We start from the raw sequence: 18637 nt of genomic DNA on the forward strand, positions 1-18637 counted from the left end.
ATTGCACTTTGGGGGGCCACATCATGTCCCCCCAAATGTGGTTCTCCCACCACCACACCATTCAATTTCTTTCTACTGTGGGGAAGACTACCACACAGCAGAAACACATGGATTGGGGCTGCCAATGGCCACAGCCACAGTCTGGCTACACCACACACACCCCAAGCCACCCATGAGAAGAACCACACTTACACCCCGCCAAAACCTAACCACCCCTAAAACCTAACCACCCCCGCAGTACCTGGCCAGCCACTCTCCATTGGTTCTTGTTATGGGAAAATCCAGACTCCCACAGTAGGAACACATGGATTGTGGCACCTATGGCCATAGGCATAATCCCCCTTTAAATCTACCCCCAAACAGACTCAAAGACACGCTCCCCCAAGTTCCCTGCCATCCCAAGAGCAGGTTGGCCAGCCACTCCCCATTGTTCCCTATGATGGGAACTTTTAAACTGTCTTTCCCAGGCCAATTATGCACAGGCCAGGGGTGCCACAGTGGAGGGCACACTCTTGAGTGCAAGCTCGTCCCTGGGAAAGCACTCCTGAATCACAAACACCCTCCCCAAAGTTCCCCCACTACCCCCAGAGAGGGCTGGCCAGCCACTCCCCATTGTTCCCTATGATGGGAACTAACCTTCACACCAGAGAATAACACACAAATACACGTTGAATAAACTTCCAAAAAATTTATTTCTTAACTTTCAGTTACAGTTACAAAGGCACACTAGTGTGACACATCACAGCAGTCTCCCACACAATAGGACCTTAGCTTACTTCAGATCAGAGAATCACAGAAACACAATTTCTTGCAAAAACACTTTATTTCTGTCCTGGCTTTAAATTACACAGCATGAAGGCGCAACACAGGACATCACAACAGTCTCCCACACAATAGTACCTCAGCTTACTTCAGATTGGAGAAACTGTCAGTTATAAGGTCCTTATACTATGGTAGGCAAACCTCTGTACCCCCACGTCAAGCCCACTGAAGTTATTGGTTGAAAGGCTATAGTCCAGAAAATAAGTATTGTCCACACTAGAGGGGAAAATACATGAAGACAGTAAATCTAAACAAATCTGGCATACACCTGTGTCCAAGGCCGTGGTGCTGACTGAGACAGTCTCAGAAGTGATAAGATAACAAGTGTCCCCCAAGCCTTTGAAAGGAAGTTAGGTTAAAACAACTCCAATATAACATCAAGGCACAGCAAAGTCATTTGGCAATCAATGCACAGCTGTGGTATACTCAATGGCATGAATGGGGCCCATTCATGACAGGATCACAAAAACACACACACACAGTTCCTTGCAAAAACACTTTATTTCTTGGCACAGCAGGAAGGCAAGCATCCATTCTTCCCAAACCAAAATGAAAGGGGGGACACTCTTGCAATTTAGTCCAACAGAACCATTGTCATTTCCTGCAGCTGAGCTTTCAGTTCAGCCAGTGGGGAAACACCACAGAGCAGAACAGTACCTAGCCACAAGCACAACACAATGGCATTTGCGGGACACAGTTGCAGACGTTCCCCCCCTCCCCCTGCTAGCTTCAGGCTGTACTTGAAAACACCTGTGAGACACAGTGATGTAGCCTTCATCATCAGCTGGCCCCCACCCGCATCATCCCTACCTGCCCCACTCCTCCCCCACCCCTTTCACATGAACATTTTAACAACATGCAACAACATTAAAAAACATCAAAGAACATTAAACCACAGTAAACAGCAGCAAAGTCTCCCTAACATAACCAGTCCCTGTCTAACCTATCTCTCCCTCCAGTGGCAATCAACATTTCTGTGGCATTTTATTAATTATCAGAACAAATTTGTTCCCACAGGGTCTGTGACAGTTTTGTGTCAATTTTTTAATTCCTGGTTGGGGGCGGGGAGCCTAATTGCAGGGTGCATTCCCTTTGCCACTGAGTTCCACCCTCCTTCTGCCGGCTGTTTTTAACTACTTTTACAAGTTTACTGTAGGGATGAGTGCGATTCCCCAGGACCTAGACTCACAGAGGATGCAGGCCACAAGGAGGGTTTACTTCATTCACTCTGGAAGTCCACTCCTGAGAAATCGAAGAGATGAGAGTTGACCTTCAGGAAGACCAACTGCTCAACTCTCCGTGGGAGAAGGCGAGAACAGTGTGGGCTGACAATGTCATCTGCATAAGAAAAGACGCACTCGCTCTCCATGCTCATCAGAGGGCATGAGACGAGACGCTGTGCCTGGAAGGAGAGGTCCAGCCAGATCGCCTCCTTGGCCCAGTAGCCCAGCGGATCGATGGACAGCAACTCACAGGGCTCTGCAAGTTAGTCTCTGACCTCCTCCGCCGAATCCTCTCTCACACGATTCATGATCCCACAGGGGCCGAGGACCCGCCGGAGCATCTCCATCTACATGGACATTCCGGTGGTGGCCGCCAGGGGAGCCTGCTCAGAATGGGCGTGAGAGGGACCCACAGGGCTGGGTCCCCTGCCTATACCCTCTGATGACTGGCATCCCCTCTTGGCCTGCCTGCACCGCACCCGCGTACAGAGGGCATCTCTGGCTTGGGTGAGGTTCCTGTCCCGCTTGACGCAAGTGCCCTTAATGTGGTGCCGCTTGAACTCTCCCCTTGAAGAAGCACTGCCTGGTGTTGCTTCTTCAAGTGGTTCCTCGTTCCAGACGTGGAGAGATGGTTCACATCCCTGCCACGGCTGATGCGCTGCCTACAATGCCGGCACTGGACAAACCGGGGGTCGTCTGTTCTCTAGAAGTGATTCCAGATATCGGAGGTATTGGGGGCCACACGCCGCACACAGGAGGCGTTTGGGGGCCACCCAACAGACACCTCCTGTGAGGTGCTCGGGCCAGACACACTGTGTCCCACTCTCAGCTGGGCAGTTGGGGATGGCAGAGAATGAGGGGGCTGAGATGTGGGCTCTTCCACCACAGTCTCTTCCTCCAGCATCCTCTTCTCCTGCACAGCCGTGAGAGGCCTGCTGCTGGCCTCAGAGAAAACAGGGGAGGACCGCCCAGCAGGGGGTTCCTCCTGCAGTTCCTCCAACATCCACCAGGTTCCTGGGGTGAGTGGGAACGCAGAAAAAGTCATGTGTCCCATGTCCATCCCAGGAGACACCACATTCTGCACCTCCTCCAGCAGCTGGGTCTCAACCACTGGAGGAGGTGGAGCCTCAGCAGCAGGCCCCCACCCAGTGCCAGCCCCTCCCTCAGACACCTGGGTTGGGGGTGGCCCTCCAGTAGCTGCCTCAGGAAAGAGGGCCTTGTGAACCCTCTTCCTGTCACCAGAAGCCAGGCTGGTGAACAGCAGCAGCGTAGGGGAGGGCCGCAGCTCAGATGGGGGGACAGCTGCAGTACTCCCCCTCCTCCTCCCCTCCACCCCTCTAGACTTACCACTTGCCTTTCCCCCAGGGCCCCTCTCAGCTTTCCTATCAGCCATTCCTTAAACCTAAGCTAATACCTGATTAATAAAAACCCCAAAGTTACAAAGTTTTTTCAAATATCTAATCTATCTACCTATTTTTAAGTCTTTTTTTCTTGTGGCCCTATTACTATTGGAGATGGTCTGTTAAATGTCTTTTTAAACAACCCTGTTTATTTTTGGGAACCTAAACCTACCAAACAGCTAAATTCCTCTTCAGGAATCAAGCTTGCCCTAAACCCCAATATAAAGGAAGGCCTATCACACAACTTCTATGTCCTTCCAGGCTCCAAGGGTGCCAGAGATGGACAGGAAAACCCTACTTAAAGAGGAACTACTAATGGGCAGCCTATTTGTGTGTGTGTGTGTGTGTGTAATTTGAACAAAACCTAAGTCTACCTATATCTTCTCCTACTGAAGCCTACTTATTGGGGAAAACTAATCATCGTTCCCTAACATTTCAGAGGGCAATATAAGTCAATGACAGCATTGCATAAGTCAATGACAGCAGCCTACTACAACTAGCCTACCTAACTCCACACCATTTAAATCTAAAGTACTTATGAGGAAACAAAATTTAACAAACACTGCTATAACTGCACAAACAACAACCCAACAAGACCAACAACAGTAGCAATTAGCAAACAACAAACCTTAACTGTAAAACTCAAACTATGATGAACACCAACTCAAACAAGTTTAAAATTTGCAATACAAGAACTAACAACAGTTTAAACCACCTAAACCCCCAAGCCAGTCCCCTCTGAACCCCAACTCCCCTACACACACACACACACTTAAAAACAGCACCTCCCCCCCCCACTCAAGCCCTTAACCCTTTAAACCTTTCACTCACACAAACACACACACAGAGCAAAGAAGCGATAAGCAAGTTTAATTGAAATTAAAAACTCAGGCCCAACCACTTAAATACACAGCAAATAAAAATCACAACCCACAAGCAAGCCCCCACCTGAACCCTACCTACAACTCACACACACGCGCGCGCACACACACACACACACTTAAAAACAATACCAGTTCCCTCCCCCCCAAAACAGCTGGAACAGAACTGAAACACTCAACAATAAACTTTAAAACCAATTCAAACAAGGAACAATTCTCCCCACCCTCACCAAAAGCAGAAATGAAACTTCAAACTCCCAACAGTGAATTTTCTAACTCCTAACAGCAAACTTCTGAAACAACAGGAAAATTCCCTCCCCCCAGTCAAGCCCCTAACCCTTTACACCAACACCTGGAAAATAAAAGCCCAAGCTATAAACTATAAAGTTTAAACCTTTAACACCATACCAGATCCCCCCCCCAAACTAATGCCCCATCCAGAAGCTGCTAACACACCAACAAAGGCCCTCCCACACAGACACACAAAAAGATGCGAGAATCCCTCCCCCCCAAAAATAAAGATTAATTTAAATCAACTTTTTAAAAACAATCCCTCCCCTTCCCCCCCACCCATCCAAACAACAAAAAACATCCCCCCCAGAGAAAACCTTGTGAGTCAATCACTCTCTTACCAGTCCTGCAGTCCAGCAATGGGCAGGCAGGCAGGCAGGAATCCTCCAGGTGAAGTCCTCCAGCAGGGCAGCCAAAATGGAGACAGAGAGGCTCTACCAGCAACAGTGGGAGTCTTTCCAGTCTCACTAGGCCACAGGAACTTATTGGAGCTGGCCCAAAGGCCAGCTTCTAATTTAAATCCCCTGCTGCATCTCCTTCTAGAGAATCCATTGACTGGAAGGAGAATGCAGCTGTGGGATTGGACACTCCTAACTCCCCTCTCCCTTCCCTGAACCCCTCCCTCCTCCCCGTTGCACTTATTCACCCCTCCTCACCCCTCCCAACCCGTAAATTAGGCAGGAATCTCAGCAGACTTTGCAGGCTGCTGGCATTGCATTGCATTGCAAACAGCCAGCAAAGTTCTGAAGCTTATTCAAGCTTCCCGCCTTTTTTACAAGATGGGAGTGGTTAGGAGGAGGTTGGATTGAGTCACTCACTCCTTCTCCCCCCTCCTCTCTCCTAAGAAAGTGCGGGAGGCTTGAATTAGCTACAGAACTTTGCTGGCTGTTTGCAAATGCAAACAGCTGGCAAAGTAATGCTCCCGGCTGCCCCGAAGCTTTCTGAAGTGTTCCGAATCGCTTTGTTTATTTAGAAAATTTTATTGGTGAGTATACTTTTCAAATTCAATACATACATTCCCTCAATATCTAATTAACCCTATCCCCCACCCTTTTCCTCCCCCCTCTCTGTCGACTTCCAACAGCTTTCCAACCCTTACCCCCTCTTATTACTTGATAATTCCCTTAGTCTAAGCACATTCTAATTTTTTTTTCCAGGTATTCTATCATATATATCAAATATCCTATCAATATAGCATGCTTCTATCAATTATACTATCAAATATTCTATCAGTATAATATACATCTATCAATTATACTATCAATATAGTATAAATCTTATACCCCTCAATATAGCAGACCAGTATAATATAATATAATATAATATAATATAATATAATATAATATAATATAATATAATATAATATAATATAATATAATATAATATAATATAATATAATATAATATAATATATAACAAAAGTCTTAGTTTAAACATATTCTATTTCTTTTAAACATATATTCTATCAAATATACTATTGTCATTATAATATGTATTAACACCCCTACTGTGCACCCTGCCACCAATGTGACATCGCACACAGCACCATACTGCACATTCATTATATAATATACAATCTGATCTACCAACATAATAGTATATATAGTATGCCCCATCAGTATATTTGTTTAACTATTCCCTTATTCATATACTCTGATAAAGGTATTACTTATCGTAACCTCCTTATTTTATTCTTTAAAAAAATCAGTTCTAAATTTCACCCCTCTTCTGCTATATTATAATCCAAGCTTAGATTAAAATAGATATAAATTCTTAATGGTAAAGTCACTTCTCTCTTCTGTTTAAAATGTCTTATTTCAAAAGTTCTCGAACTTTGGAAAGCTTTGTGTCGATATTTCCAAAGAAATACCAAATCTTTCCAAATCGGGCACGATTCAGGTTTTTAACCCGAATCGGATTCCCGAAGTGCACACCCCTAGTTACCACCACTCCATGCCCTCTTACGCCGTTTCATCGACGGCTGGCAAAGCTTCTGGTAGCCTGGAAAGTTGGGAGCGCTTCTGCCGGCGGTAGCACAGTAAGCTTCCCATGCCTCGCATGTCCTGTGCTTGCTTCACCTGCCAGCGGCAGCAGTACACCCCTTCGGGCCTCTGTGGCTCCGCTCCCGCCCTGTCTCAGAATGGAGATCCGCATGAGATCTAGCAGGAGGTGGGGTGGGGCGGCTGAGGAAGCTACCCACGCCTTGCATGCCCCGGCTCTCTTCCCGAGCCTCACACGCCCTTGTCTCTCTCTTTCAGCTCTCCAGCACCTCTCCTGCCACCCACATGCCTGCCTCTGTCTGCTGGTGCCTGGCTCTCTGGACACCCCCTGGCAGACGTGGGGCGTGCGAGGCGCCAGAATGTCCAGGATGGTAAAAGCGCTAGAATTGGCTATGTATTCATTGTATCCCAAAACGAAGGATAAGCTCCTCAAATACAATCTGGTACAGAGACAGATTGACAGCCTATTTCCCTGAGTTAGGAAACAATAACATCTGACTCTTGGGTCTTAGCCATAGTGAGAAATGGCTATGGGTTTGAGTTCACTGAATTGCCAAGGTGTATATTGCTTGCTGCAGCTGTAAATAATTCCCTATGCGAATTAGCTGAGGAAATCTAGTCCTTCCTAGAAAAAGGGGACGTTCAGGAGGCTCAGGGCACTGATACCAAATGCAGTTTCTTCTCCAGGTTTCTCTTAGTCCCTAAAAATGGTGAGGGCCTTCACCCTGTACTAGATCTTAGAGATCTAAATCTATATCTCAAATTTAGGATAGTAACTCTGTCATCTGTGCTGCCTTTCTTGGAGGCTAACAGCTGATTTGCTGTTTTCTCCCTCCCCTTTTTTTTAATTTAAGAATTTTATTTAAAGAAAAGAAATAGAATAAAGTAAGTGCATAGTATAAAAGTTATACATATTCTAAATTACACTAGTGGCCAAAATTGTGGAAACCTTTTGGAAAAAGTGTATTTTTGAGGTTTGATGGCTCATAACACCACTTTTTTTTGGAGTAATACCATAAAATTATACATCAATGGAAAGATAATTTAATCAAGAATGTAATGCAATAACTTTTATGAAGGAAAATTTTTTAGAACAGTAGTTATAAAGAAGAAAATTTAAACACATAGAAAAAATGAGTTATACAACAATTCTCACCATGTCAGTTAATACTTGGTTGGGTAACCTTTTACTTTAATTACGGCCTTAGAACGCCTTCCCATGGAGTGAACCAAGTTTTTTAGTTCTGCAGCTGTTATAATGTGAAACCGTGATTGAGTTATTGCTTCCATTAATTGCGGTTTGTTGCTGGGTTGCTTGTCACTAACCAGTTTCTTTAGTCAGCTCCATAGATTTTCGATGGGGTTAAGGTCTGGGCTATTCCCAGGCCATTCCAACAGTGGAATATGACTATCTTGAAACCACTTTTTGCTCACAGCAGCAACATGACATGGAGATGAATCTTGTTGAAATATAAATGCTTCATTATCTTGGAAAAGATCACATGTGGAAGGCTTCAGTTTGGGCTCAAGTATTTCATTTATGTATTTTTGGGCATTTATATTGCCATTTATCATGCAAATTCTGCCCACACCTTTTGATGTCATACAACCCCATATCATAACACTAACTGGGTGTTTCACGGTAGGTGTAATGCAATCAGGATGCAAATCTTCTCCGATTCTTCTTCTCACGTATTTTATGCCATGACTACCAAACAGGGAGATTTTGGTCTCGTCACTCCAAATAACACTGTCCCATTTTTTCGCTGTCCAGTTAACATGGGTTTTAGCCCAGTTTAATCTTTTCAACCTTTGTTTGAGAGATAACAATGGGTTTTTTTTGTGGAATTCTAGCATTAAGACCAAATTCCTCCAGGCTGCGCCAAACAGTCCTTGCACTCAACTTCACATTGAATTGTGCCATTTCATTCTGTATACACCCCGATGATTTTCTTCTGTCACCTAAGGTGCAGTCTCTCAATTCTTCTATCATCCCTTGTGTGCATCTTTTACCAGTCTGGTTTTGTAGTGACTGAGTTGCCTTATACCTCTTGAAAAATTTAGAAATGCCACCTTTGGTTAAGTTCCCACCAATTTTTCTTCTAATTTCTTCATAACTGTAGCCCTGTTCACTTAATAGTGCTATTTTACATCGCTTTCTGGGTGACCAGTCAACTCTTTGTGCCATTTCTTTAATTGTATTACGTTGAATGGCTACATTCAAATGAAGGAAAGCTACTTCATATCAACCTTAGCAAGTTGTGCTTCCTTTTCCTGGTTATTTGGCTATAACATTTGCTAGAATACAGATAAATGAACAACCTTTGTTGCATTACATTCTTGATTAAATTATCTTTCCATTGATATATAATTTTATGGTATTACTCCAAAAACGGTGTTATGGGCCATCAAACCTCAAAAATGCACTTTTCAAAAGGTTTCCACAGTTTTGGCCACTAATGTAAACTATAATTTGAGAGTTATACATCTTATACAACCACTAAATATATAAACGATACATTTGTAAAAGTCTTTGGAATAAAACAAGCAGTACCTTTAAATTTCTTTAAGCTAATAAAGTAATTATTACATATTTGGCTTCCCTGAGCCTAGATACATAACATTTCTCCTTCACTCTTCTTCACTTCCCTCCCTCTAAGCTACTGTATCAATTAATTTAGCCTAGATAAGCAGAGAAATCCTTCCATTTTTTCTATAAGTCGACTATTGGCCTATTTTATAGGTAAGTAGTTAGTTTGGCCATTGAAGCATATTCATAAACTTTATCTCTCCACTCTGGGAGACCAGGACAAGCATTGGTTTTCCATTTTCCCGCGAATAATACTCTTGCTGCTGTCACCATATAACAGAAGAGATCTCCTTGTTCTTTTCTCAGATTTGTTCGTAAAATATTTAAGAGCATGCTTTTCGGATCTAATTCAGATCTGAGTTTGAGAATCTTTTGCATCTCTTCATGTATTTTTATCCAGTATTTTCATGATTCCTTACAAGTCCACCTCATATGGTAAAATGTTGCATGCATATTCTGACGCATTTCCATATCTCCATTAGGAAGGATCACAGAAAATACTTGTTTTCAATACCAGAACAGTCCAATCCTAAGCAAAGTTACTCCAGTCTAAGCCCATTGAAATCAATGGGCTTAGACTAGTGTAATTCTGCTTAAAATATTCTGAAAGTGTTTCAGTACATGGTGTTGCCCTTTGGTCTTTCAGTGGCACCCAGGTGGTTCATCAAGTATATGTCACCAGTAGAAACTCACCTTAGATCTTGGAGATGTTCCCTTTTCCCATATCTAAATGATTGGCTCATCACTGCTCTATCTAGGGATCAGCTAACAAATGATATTAATCTGATTGTGAAGCATGCCCAAGGTTGGGATTAGTGATTAATATGAAAAAGTTAAGGTTGGAACCTATTGGAAAAGTGATCTACATTGATACTATCTCAGACTCCGTAAGTTTCAGGGTCTCCCTGCCTTTAGATAAGACACAAGCAATTAAATTGATGATAGTCATGTTTTCAAGAAAACACTTTCAAACCATTTGGAAAATACAGAGGTTACTGAGGCTTATGGCAGCTACCACAGCAATAGTACCCTGGGCCAGGCTGAATATGGGTACCTTGCAGAACTGGTTTGTGAGGAAATTTGAAGCATCCTCACACTCCCTAATCACAAACTCTCTATCCTGAGACAAGTCCTCAAGTCTCTGGAATGATGGGATGGGGAAAGCATCCTATTTAGAGGTATCCCTTTTGGCACAAAACAACATCAAATCACTTTAACAACACCTTGCCACAATGTGCATCCCAGCCATTCGTTACATGGCTGGGATGCGCATTGTGGCAAGGTTGCAATACAAAATGTATGGTCTGATAGGGAAAAATCATTGCATATTAATGTACTGGAACTCAGAATCATACGTTATGCTCTTCTCACAATCACAGCTATGCTCTGGGACAAAGACAATTCAGATCCAAACAGACAATGCCATGGCAATGTACTACCTCAACAAGAAGGGAGTCTTGGCATCGTTAACCCTTTGTGCAGAGGCTACTGCCATCACGTTTCTGTGTGTGCTATCCATATTACTAGCTTGGACAATACCAGAGCAGATGTGATAAGCAAGGTTCTGAGTTCCAATCATGAATGGAATATGAATGATGCTTACCAAAGTCCAATATTCTTGCAATGAGGTATTTCAGATGTGGATCTGTTCGCAATGGTAGCGGATGCTCTGTGGCAGGAAGCAGTCCCCTCTCTATCAAGGATGCATTCCAACATGTACAGGCAGGCCACCTATTTTATGCATTTCCAACAGTTCTCTTGGTACCTAGAGTTGTCTGCCAAATAGATGGTAGAGAGTGCCCTCAAATCATAGCTGACTTATGGCGACCCCTGGTGGAGTTTTCATGGCAAGAGACTAACAGAGGTGGTTTGCTATTGCCTACCTCTGCAACCCTGGTTTTTGTTGAAGGTCTCCAATTACTAACCAAGACCGACCATGCTTAGCTTCTGAGATCTGATAAGATCAGGCTCACCTGGACTATCCAGATCAAGGCGATCTGCCAAATCACAGAGTTAGAAGAGGCCATACAGACCTTCTAGTCCAACCCCCTGCCCAATGCAAGATGAGCCTAAAGCATCCCTGACAAACATTCATCCAGCCTCTTCTTGAAAACTGCCAGTGAAGGATAGCTCACCACCTCCCTAGGCAGCTGATTCCACCTTTGAACTACTCTGACCATGAAATAGTTTTTCCTAATATCCAGCCGGTACCTTTCTGCATGTAATTTAAGCTCGTTGCTTCAAGTCCTAACCTCTGCTGCCAACTGGAACAGCTCCTTGCCCTCCTCCAAGGACAAACTTTCAAATATTTAAAGAGAGCAATTATGTCCCCTCTCAATCTCCTCTTCTCCAAACTAAACATTCCCAAGGCCCTCAGCCTTTCCTCGTAGGGCTCAATCTCCAGACCCCTGATCATTCTCCTCGCTCTCTGCTGCACCCTCTCAATTTTGTCCACATCCTTTTTGAAGTGAGGCCTCCAGAACTGCACACAGTACTCCAGGTGCGGCTTGACCAAGGTAGTATAGTGAAGAACTATGACCTGCAATTTCGATGCAGTGGCCCTTTTGATACAACCCAAGACTGAGTTTGCCTTTTTTGCCACCGCATCACACTGACTGCTCATATTTAGTTCACAGTCCACTTTTACTCCAAGATTTATTTCTCATACACTACTACCCAGAAGTGTACCCCCCATCCTATATTTGTGCTTCGTATTTTTGTGGCCCAGATGTAATATTGTGCACTTATCTATGTTGAATTGCATCCTGTTCACAACTGCCCACTTCTCCAGAGTATTCATGTCTTGTTGAATTTTAACTCTTATCTTCTTGGGTGTTTGTCACTCCTCCCAATTTGGTATCAGCAAATTTAATGAGTAGCCCCTTTACTCCTTCATCCAGATCATTGATAAAAATATTGAAAAGTACCGGGCCCAAAACTGAGCCCTGTGGCACCCCACTGGACACCTCCTTCCAGTCTGATGAAACGCCATTGACCACCACTCTTTGGGTGCAGTCCTCTAACCAGTTTCCTATCCACCAAACTGTCCTATAGTCCAGTCCGCAGTCTTCCAGTTTACCTATTAGAATGTCATGGGGAAGCTTATCAGAAGCTTTACTGAAATCCAGGTAAATCACATCAACAGAGTTCCCACGACCCAGTAAGCTTGTTGGACTGACAAAATCTGTTGGGGACAAAACCATGTTGACTTCCCCGGATCACTAAGCAGTCCTTCAGATGCTTACAGATCAATCCCTTTAAAATCTTCTCTAATATCTTCCCAGCAACTGAAGTCAGACTGACCAGCCTGTAGTTTCCCGGGTTGTCCTTCTTCCTTTTCTTAAAGATTGGGATAACATTAGCTCTTCTTCAATCTTCTGGCACATCCCCAGTCCTCCAGGAGGTATTGAACATGTTGGACACAGGCTCTGCAAGTTCTCTAGAAAGTTCTTTGAGCACTCTTGGGTGCACACCATCCGACCCAGGGGATTTGTATTCGTCCAGTGCAGCCAGGTGCATCTCCACTACATCTCTGTCAATGTCAACTAGCCCCCCAATTGTCCTGTCATGTCTACTACCATCTCTAGATGGGCTCAAGTTCTTCAGGGAGAAAACAGAGGCAAAAAAGTCATTAAGCCTGTCTGCTTTTTCTCTGTCCTCCATCGGAGTTTCTCCTTCCACTCCCAACAGCAGTCCCATTGCCTCTATTACCTTGCCTTTGCTTCTCACATATCTGTAGAAGTTTTTCTTATTGTAGTGAGCCCCCCTGGCCAGACCAAGCTCATACTGAGGTTTGGCTTCTCCGGTGGCTGATTTGCAGTACTAGTAACCCTCCTGTATTCCTCTTTAGAGGTCTGTCCTCTCCATTTCCTCTCCATTTCCTTTTTCTCCCTTAGCTTATTCTGGAGCTTCTCTAAGGACACTTATCCTGTGGTCCCAGAACCCAAAGCGCTCCTGCTGGCACCACCACCTCAGCCAATGATTCACCTCAAATATGGTCTGCTCCCTTGCATTTTATATAGAAGAGAATACCACCTGTGCCGCCACTGTCTTCAACTGCCTTCCAAGAGCTTTATAGTCCTCTTTAATTCTTTTGATGGTATTCGCAGCCGTGTCATTCGTTCCCACTTGAACCAGCACAAACAGGTACTGATCAGTTGGTCTGATCAGTTTCGACAGTCGATCTGTAATGTCCTGAATTCTGGTTCCCGGCAAGCAACACGTATCTCGGTGTAGGGGATCTGGCCTGGACACATGACATTCCATACCCCTGAACAGAGAGTCCCCAATGACCAGTATCTTCCATTTTCTTCCACTTCCGTGTGGCCACATACCCTCTTCACTCCCTCCTCAGGTTTATGTGGTTCTCCTTCCACTCTCGTCTCCATCACCATCTCAAGCACCTCAAAACGATTCTTGAGCTCCAGTGGACCAGAGCGTCGCCTTAGTCCACGTCTTCCGGTTTGTACTGCAGAACTGAGAGGAGGCTCAGAAGGGAGATTGACTCTTCCTTCTTCTCTTGGGCTTATTTCTTCATGCTTGTGCAGAGCCCCCAGGCTCTTCTCAATAAAATTCGCCTCTTGATTTCCTGAACGGTGGTGATCCTCTCCTCCAGGCTCTGAATCTTCTCCTCCAAAAGCATGACCAGCATTCACTTCTGACAAGTGAAGTCTGTCTTCTCTTCCGAGAGGAAATCAAACATGACACACTCCATGCAGGTGACTGGAAAGGGGCCTTCTGTCAACATCTTCTGTCAAGTATATTCCAAGAGTGCTCTTCTAGCTGCAGGTCCCTTTCCTTCTCCTTCTCAGAGCCCAGATGGCTGTGATGTGCCTCTGGTGAGGAGGAGCCTAATTAAATCAAGGTTCAGTCAGTAGAGGGTGGGACCAGCAGTTAGCCCCAGGCAAAAAACACACTCTCCAATTAGTAACAATCCCCCTCTGCAATCAGCTCCAACTCAGGCAAAAAAGACAAACAGAAACACTTACTCCAACTGGCACCACTTTACAGTAGGCTCTACCCACTCACAGAGCCCCAAACACTGTCCTCCCACACGGTAACCTCAGCAAATCCCCCCAGAAGTTAAGGTAGGCAACAGAAAAAGACTCGCCACTCTAGAGGATTGCATCCTCATAGTCCCTTTTTCGTCCAGACATATTTGGTTTCTGAAGTTACTCACTCTGTCCAAACAGAAGTACATTCCACTTCCCCAGACACCAGACATGATTCATTTGGGAACACTATTTCACCACAACCCGAGCTCCATGCATTTAACAGCCTGGCGCATTCGATTCACAGAGACCTTGAGTTTTTCTGTGTAGGTGCAACTCTTGAACACTAGGAGAGCTTCAGCTAGGAGATCTTACAATTCCAAATGGAAACGCTTCACAGAGTAACACCACTACTGCAGAGGGTTGCTCTTTGCCTTTGATCTTTGAACACACCCTGAAGTCGCAAGGTTTGGCTGCTACATCTCTTAAAGTATATCTGGCAGCCATTTCTGCCTTCCATGTACAGATCGAAGGCAAGTCTGTATTCTTCCATCAAAAAGCCCACCAATTCCTCAAAGGAATGTTCAGTCTTTATCCCCCCAAATCCCCACTGATCCCACGGTGGTCCCTGTCATTAGTGCTCTCACACCTTATATTGCCACCCTTTGAGCCCCTAGCCACTTGCATATTTGAGTTACTATCACTGAAAGTGAGTTTTTTGGTGGCTATCACGTCAACCAGAAGGGTGAGTATGTTGTCAGCACTTAGGACTGACCTACCATTTCTCAACTTTCATGAGAATAGGGTGGTCCTCTGTCCAAGCCTCCAGTTCCTACCAAAGTGTCTGTCCCCCTTTCACCTGTCTGAGGATATCAACCTGCCTGTATTTTTTCCAAGCCCACAATCGAGGGCAGAAAGCGCTATGCTCATTAGATGTCAAAAGATCGTTGTTGTTTTATTTGTATAGAACAAAATAGTTTCATTCAGATCTGCATTTATTTGTGTCGTTCAGGGCCTCAAATTAGGGCAAAAGGGCTTCAGCCCAGACCATTTCAAGATGGATTGTTTCTGCCATTCAGTTGACATAACACCAAGCAGCTGTCCACAGTCCTCTGCACCTGAGGGTTCATTCTACCAGATCTCAGGCATCCTCTTCAGCCTTTATGCAAGGTTTGCTGATAGCAGACATTTGCAAGGCAGCTACTTGGTCGTCATCAGACATCTTCGTCAAACACTGTGCTAGAGATGTTAACTCTGCACAAGATGTGGAAATACCTAGAGCAGTACTACACTCTGTTTTTGGCTAAAAATAAAAGAGAGAAGGGATTATGAGGCAATGCAACATTTAAGTTTTATATGTGATTATAGCTTTCTTCACACATTTCCAGGTGCCTGTTCAGTTAGATATTCATTAATATGCTACTGTTCTTCATATTGATGTTAATTAAATATGCCTTGAGAGATTCACCCCGCCTCCTCTTTTTGTATAGCTTGGTAATCTCCCAGTGTGGGACTGCACAGAAGAACAACGATGAAAACAGGGTTGTACTTAGCTGTAACCATTGTTCATCAAGTTCTTCTGTGCAGTCACACATCCACTCCCTCCTGGCTCACTGTGAACTCTCTGGCAAGGTCCAGTATGAAGTAATGGTGACTCAGAAGAACTGAGAGGAAGAGATCACTCTTCCCAGGTAGTCATGTGCTCGTTTGGGCGGGAAAATGAACGGGGATGTGACTGGGAGAAATGGCCCCCTAATGGAGCTCTATGGAAGTGACAGAAACTTCTGCAGTCGGCAGGCCTACACATGTGCAGTCCTAATGTGTGCCTGCACAGAATAACTTGATGAACATTGGCTACAGGTGAGTACAACTCTGTTTTCCTTGTGCTTGTTTAGGGTGAGCAGGAAACAAGGGAAAGGGGACTAACTCTCCTCTCAGCCCCAGCTCCCCAGCTGTATTATGGGGATAATAATAACACTTACTTGTTCACCACTCTGGGTGAGGCACTAATCTGTTTAGAAGAGCTGTCTAGAAGCACGTTGTTGTTATTAACAATTCATTGGGTAGAAGAAATGAAAAGAGCTAAGTAGCAAGAAAAAAATGAGTACTGAAGGACAATTTTAGTCAGGTCTTGTTTTCATTGTTTTCAAAAGCCAGGACGTGTTTCTTCTGAGTCTTGACTTAAGGGTTGACTTTCAGTGAGCCACTTCCAAGATGTTTGGCAAATGTATTTCTTTTACTGATTAAATTTCAGAAAATTTCAGAGTACTCTCATATTAGAGTAAGACCAGAAGCTTTCTTCTGGAGATATTCGTAGAAAATATATCAAAGCAAGCTGCTCCCTGAAAAATCCAATTTTATTTATGTTGTTCATAGTTTGCCTTTCTCACTGAAACTCAAAGTGAATTTACACAATGTGAGTCAGTACAGTCAATTTTAAAGACCTTTCAATAAACAATGTAATATGGTATATAAATACAAATTTTTGCAAGGGTTTAATACTAGCAAGAATCTAATACAGTTGAAGAAATGCTAAAACAGAGCATAAGCAATTCTGACTTATTAAACATATATGCTATTAAGTAAGATCATACTTACAGCAACAGAGAGTACATTGTAGTAGCTTCAGGGGGTAGCCCTGTTTGTAGTAGAAAAGCAGGTTTCGGGTACAGGTGCTACTGGACCCAAATCTTGCTCTACATTGAAGTAGTCCCAGTCACTTTATTATCCATATCTTTAAGACCTCTTCCTTATAGTACAACCCTCCTATCTGAATTAAAAGCCCTCTTGAATAATTCATTATGCATTGTTTGCAGAAAACAAGGAGAGTGTGATCTTTCCTGATCTCTTTAGGTAGGCCATTCCATGGGGGGCGGGGGCGTGGCATCACAGAGAATGCACGTGTATGGGCAACTGTTGATTTTGCCCATGTGCAAGGTGGCACCTGTTCAGATGAGCAAAGCTGCTGTGGCAGAACACAGGGATAGAGGCAGTCCAGTAGATACGCCAGACCAAGGCCATGAACAGCTTTGTATGCGATAACCAGTACCTTGAACTGAGCTGGGTAGCTGATGGACTGACTGCAGAATAGTCCATGCTTCTCCTAGCTCCCAATAATAAACAAGCTGCAGCACTCTGCACCAATTGGAGTATCTGAATTAACTTAGAGGGGAGACCCATTTACAGTACATTACAGTAGTCAAGTCTCAATGTTACCATGGCATGGATCCATGTGGACAGATTGGTTGTGTCAAGTTCATCACCGAGTTCAGTGATGTAGAATGAAGAGCTGCAACTTCCATTTGATAACTGAAAAATATCTTGGCTTTTTTAGTAACTCAGTCTCCTAGTGGAACAGATGACTCACTGCTACGGGGGCTGCATGCAGCAAATCAGAACAATCAATTTATTATCCAGCTGTCCTCCATACCAATGTTAAGTGCATGTTTCAACAAACTCTTCTCCATGCTACAAGTCCATCATGTTCAGGTAAGTAATTATCAGTCTTGCAGATGGTAGCACTTCTTTGCTGCATTGGCCTCTGAGCATGGGGGAATATACCCTAGCAGGGCAATTACCATTCATTAAACAACTGTGTACCATGACTTTTAGTAGGTAGTCCTAAGGAAAAGCATTTAGCATAACAGTGGGTGGCATTAGAATAGTAATTCTAATACATAGAGTACAATGTTTTGAGGTGAATTTCCAAACTATATAGTTGTGTTGTACTTCCTAGGTGTTTGAAAGGTGTACTGTAGGTTTATTTTTGGAACAAAAAATATTATTCTAAAGCCAGTGTAACCAAATCAGAGAGCAGTGCTAACCCAGAGAATAGCTTTTACTATCTTACTATTAACAAAGAAAAATGCTTATAGAGTGTAACAGAAGACAAAACATTAAAAACATAATGTAATTTTAAAGAAAAATAGAAGTTAATAATTTTCATGGCATGTTTTATGTAGCAGGCTTATGTATGTATGCTATGGTGAGAGTGGAAACATAATGTATTGTGTAATAAAAGCTGTTTATATTTTTAAAATGTATGTGCTGCATCTGCTGGAGATAAAGAAGTTACTGACACCAATAAAAGTAATCCTAATTAAAATATGAGCCTACATACAATGTGCAAAACCATTAACTTAATAAAGTCCTACAATGAAAGAGATACTGAGATGAACACTACTACCAGCTAGCCTAATTCTCTAAAACTCAACTTGGGTAGGCTTTATGTTTCTTTCTAATTCACAAGAGAGGGATACAACCAGACCATCTTATAATTCATTGCAGAGACTTAATACAAATACCATAGTGGCCTTGCCTCTCTCTACAGATGTTTTTATTACTTCACTAATGGGGGTTCTCAACAGGGCCCAGCATACAGATGTCACTTGGGGATGGGGAAAATGGAAAGGACATGTATAATTACAGTTGGATGTCTAC

General features: G+C 43.6%; 1 protein-coding gene across 2 annotated transcripts in view; it reads left to right on the plus strand.

Moving 5' to 3' along the window:
* Positions 1–18637, plus strand: part of BIRC6 (baculoviral IAP repeat containing 6) — a 330219-nt gene that overhangs the window by 127089 nt on the left and 184493 nt on the right. For both annotated transcript variants that reach the window (XM_054976787.1, XM_054976793.1), the window contains exon 41: positions 17532–17686. In XM_054976787.1, the coding sequence (XP_054832762.1) occupies positions 17532–17686 (155 nt within the window). The remainder of the gene's footprint in view (positions 1–17531; positions 17687–18637) is intronic.

This window comes from Eublepharis macularius, chromosome 1, assembly GCF_028583425.1.
Source record: "Eublepharis macularius isolate TG4126 chromosome 1, MPM_Emac_v1.0, whole genome shotgun sequence".
In the NCBI taxonomy this organism is placed as follows: Eukaryota; Metazoa; Chordata; class Lepidosauria; order Squamata; family Eublepharidae; genus Eublepharis; species Eublepharis macularius.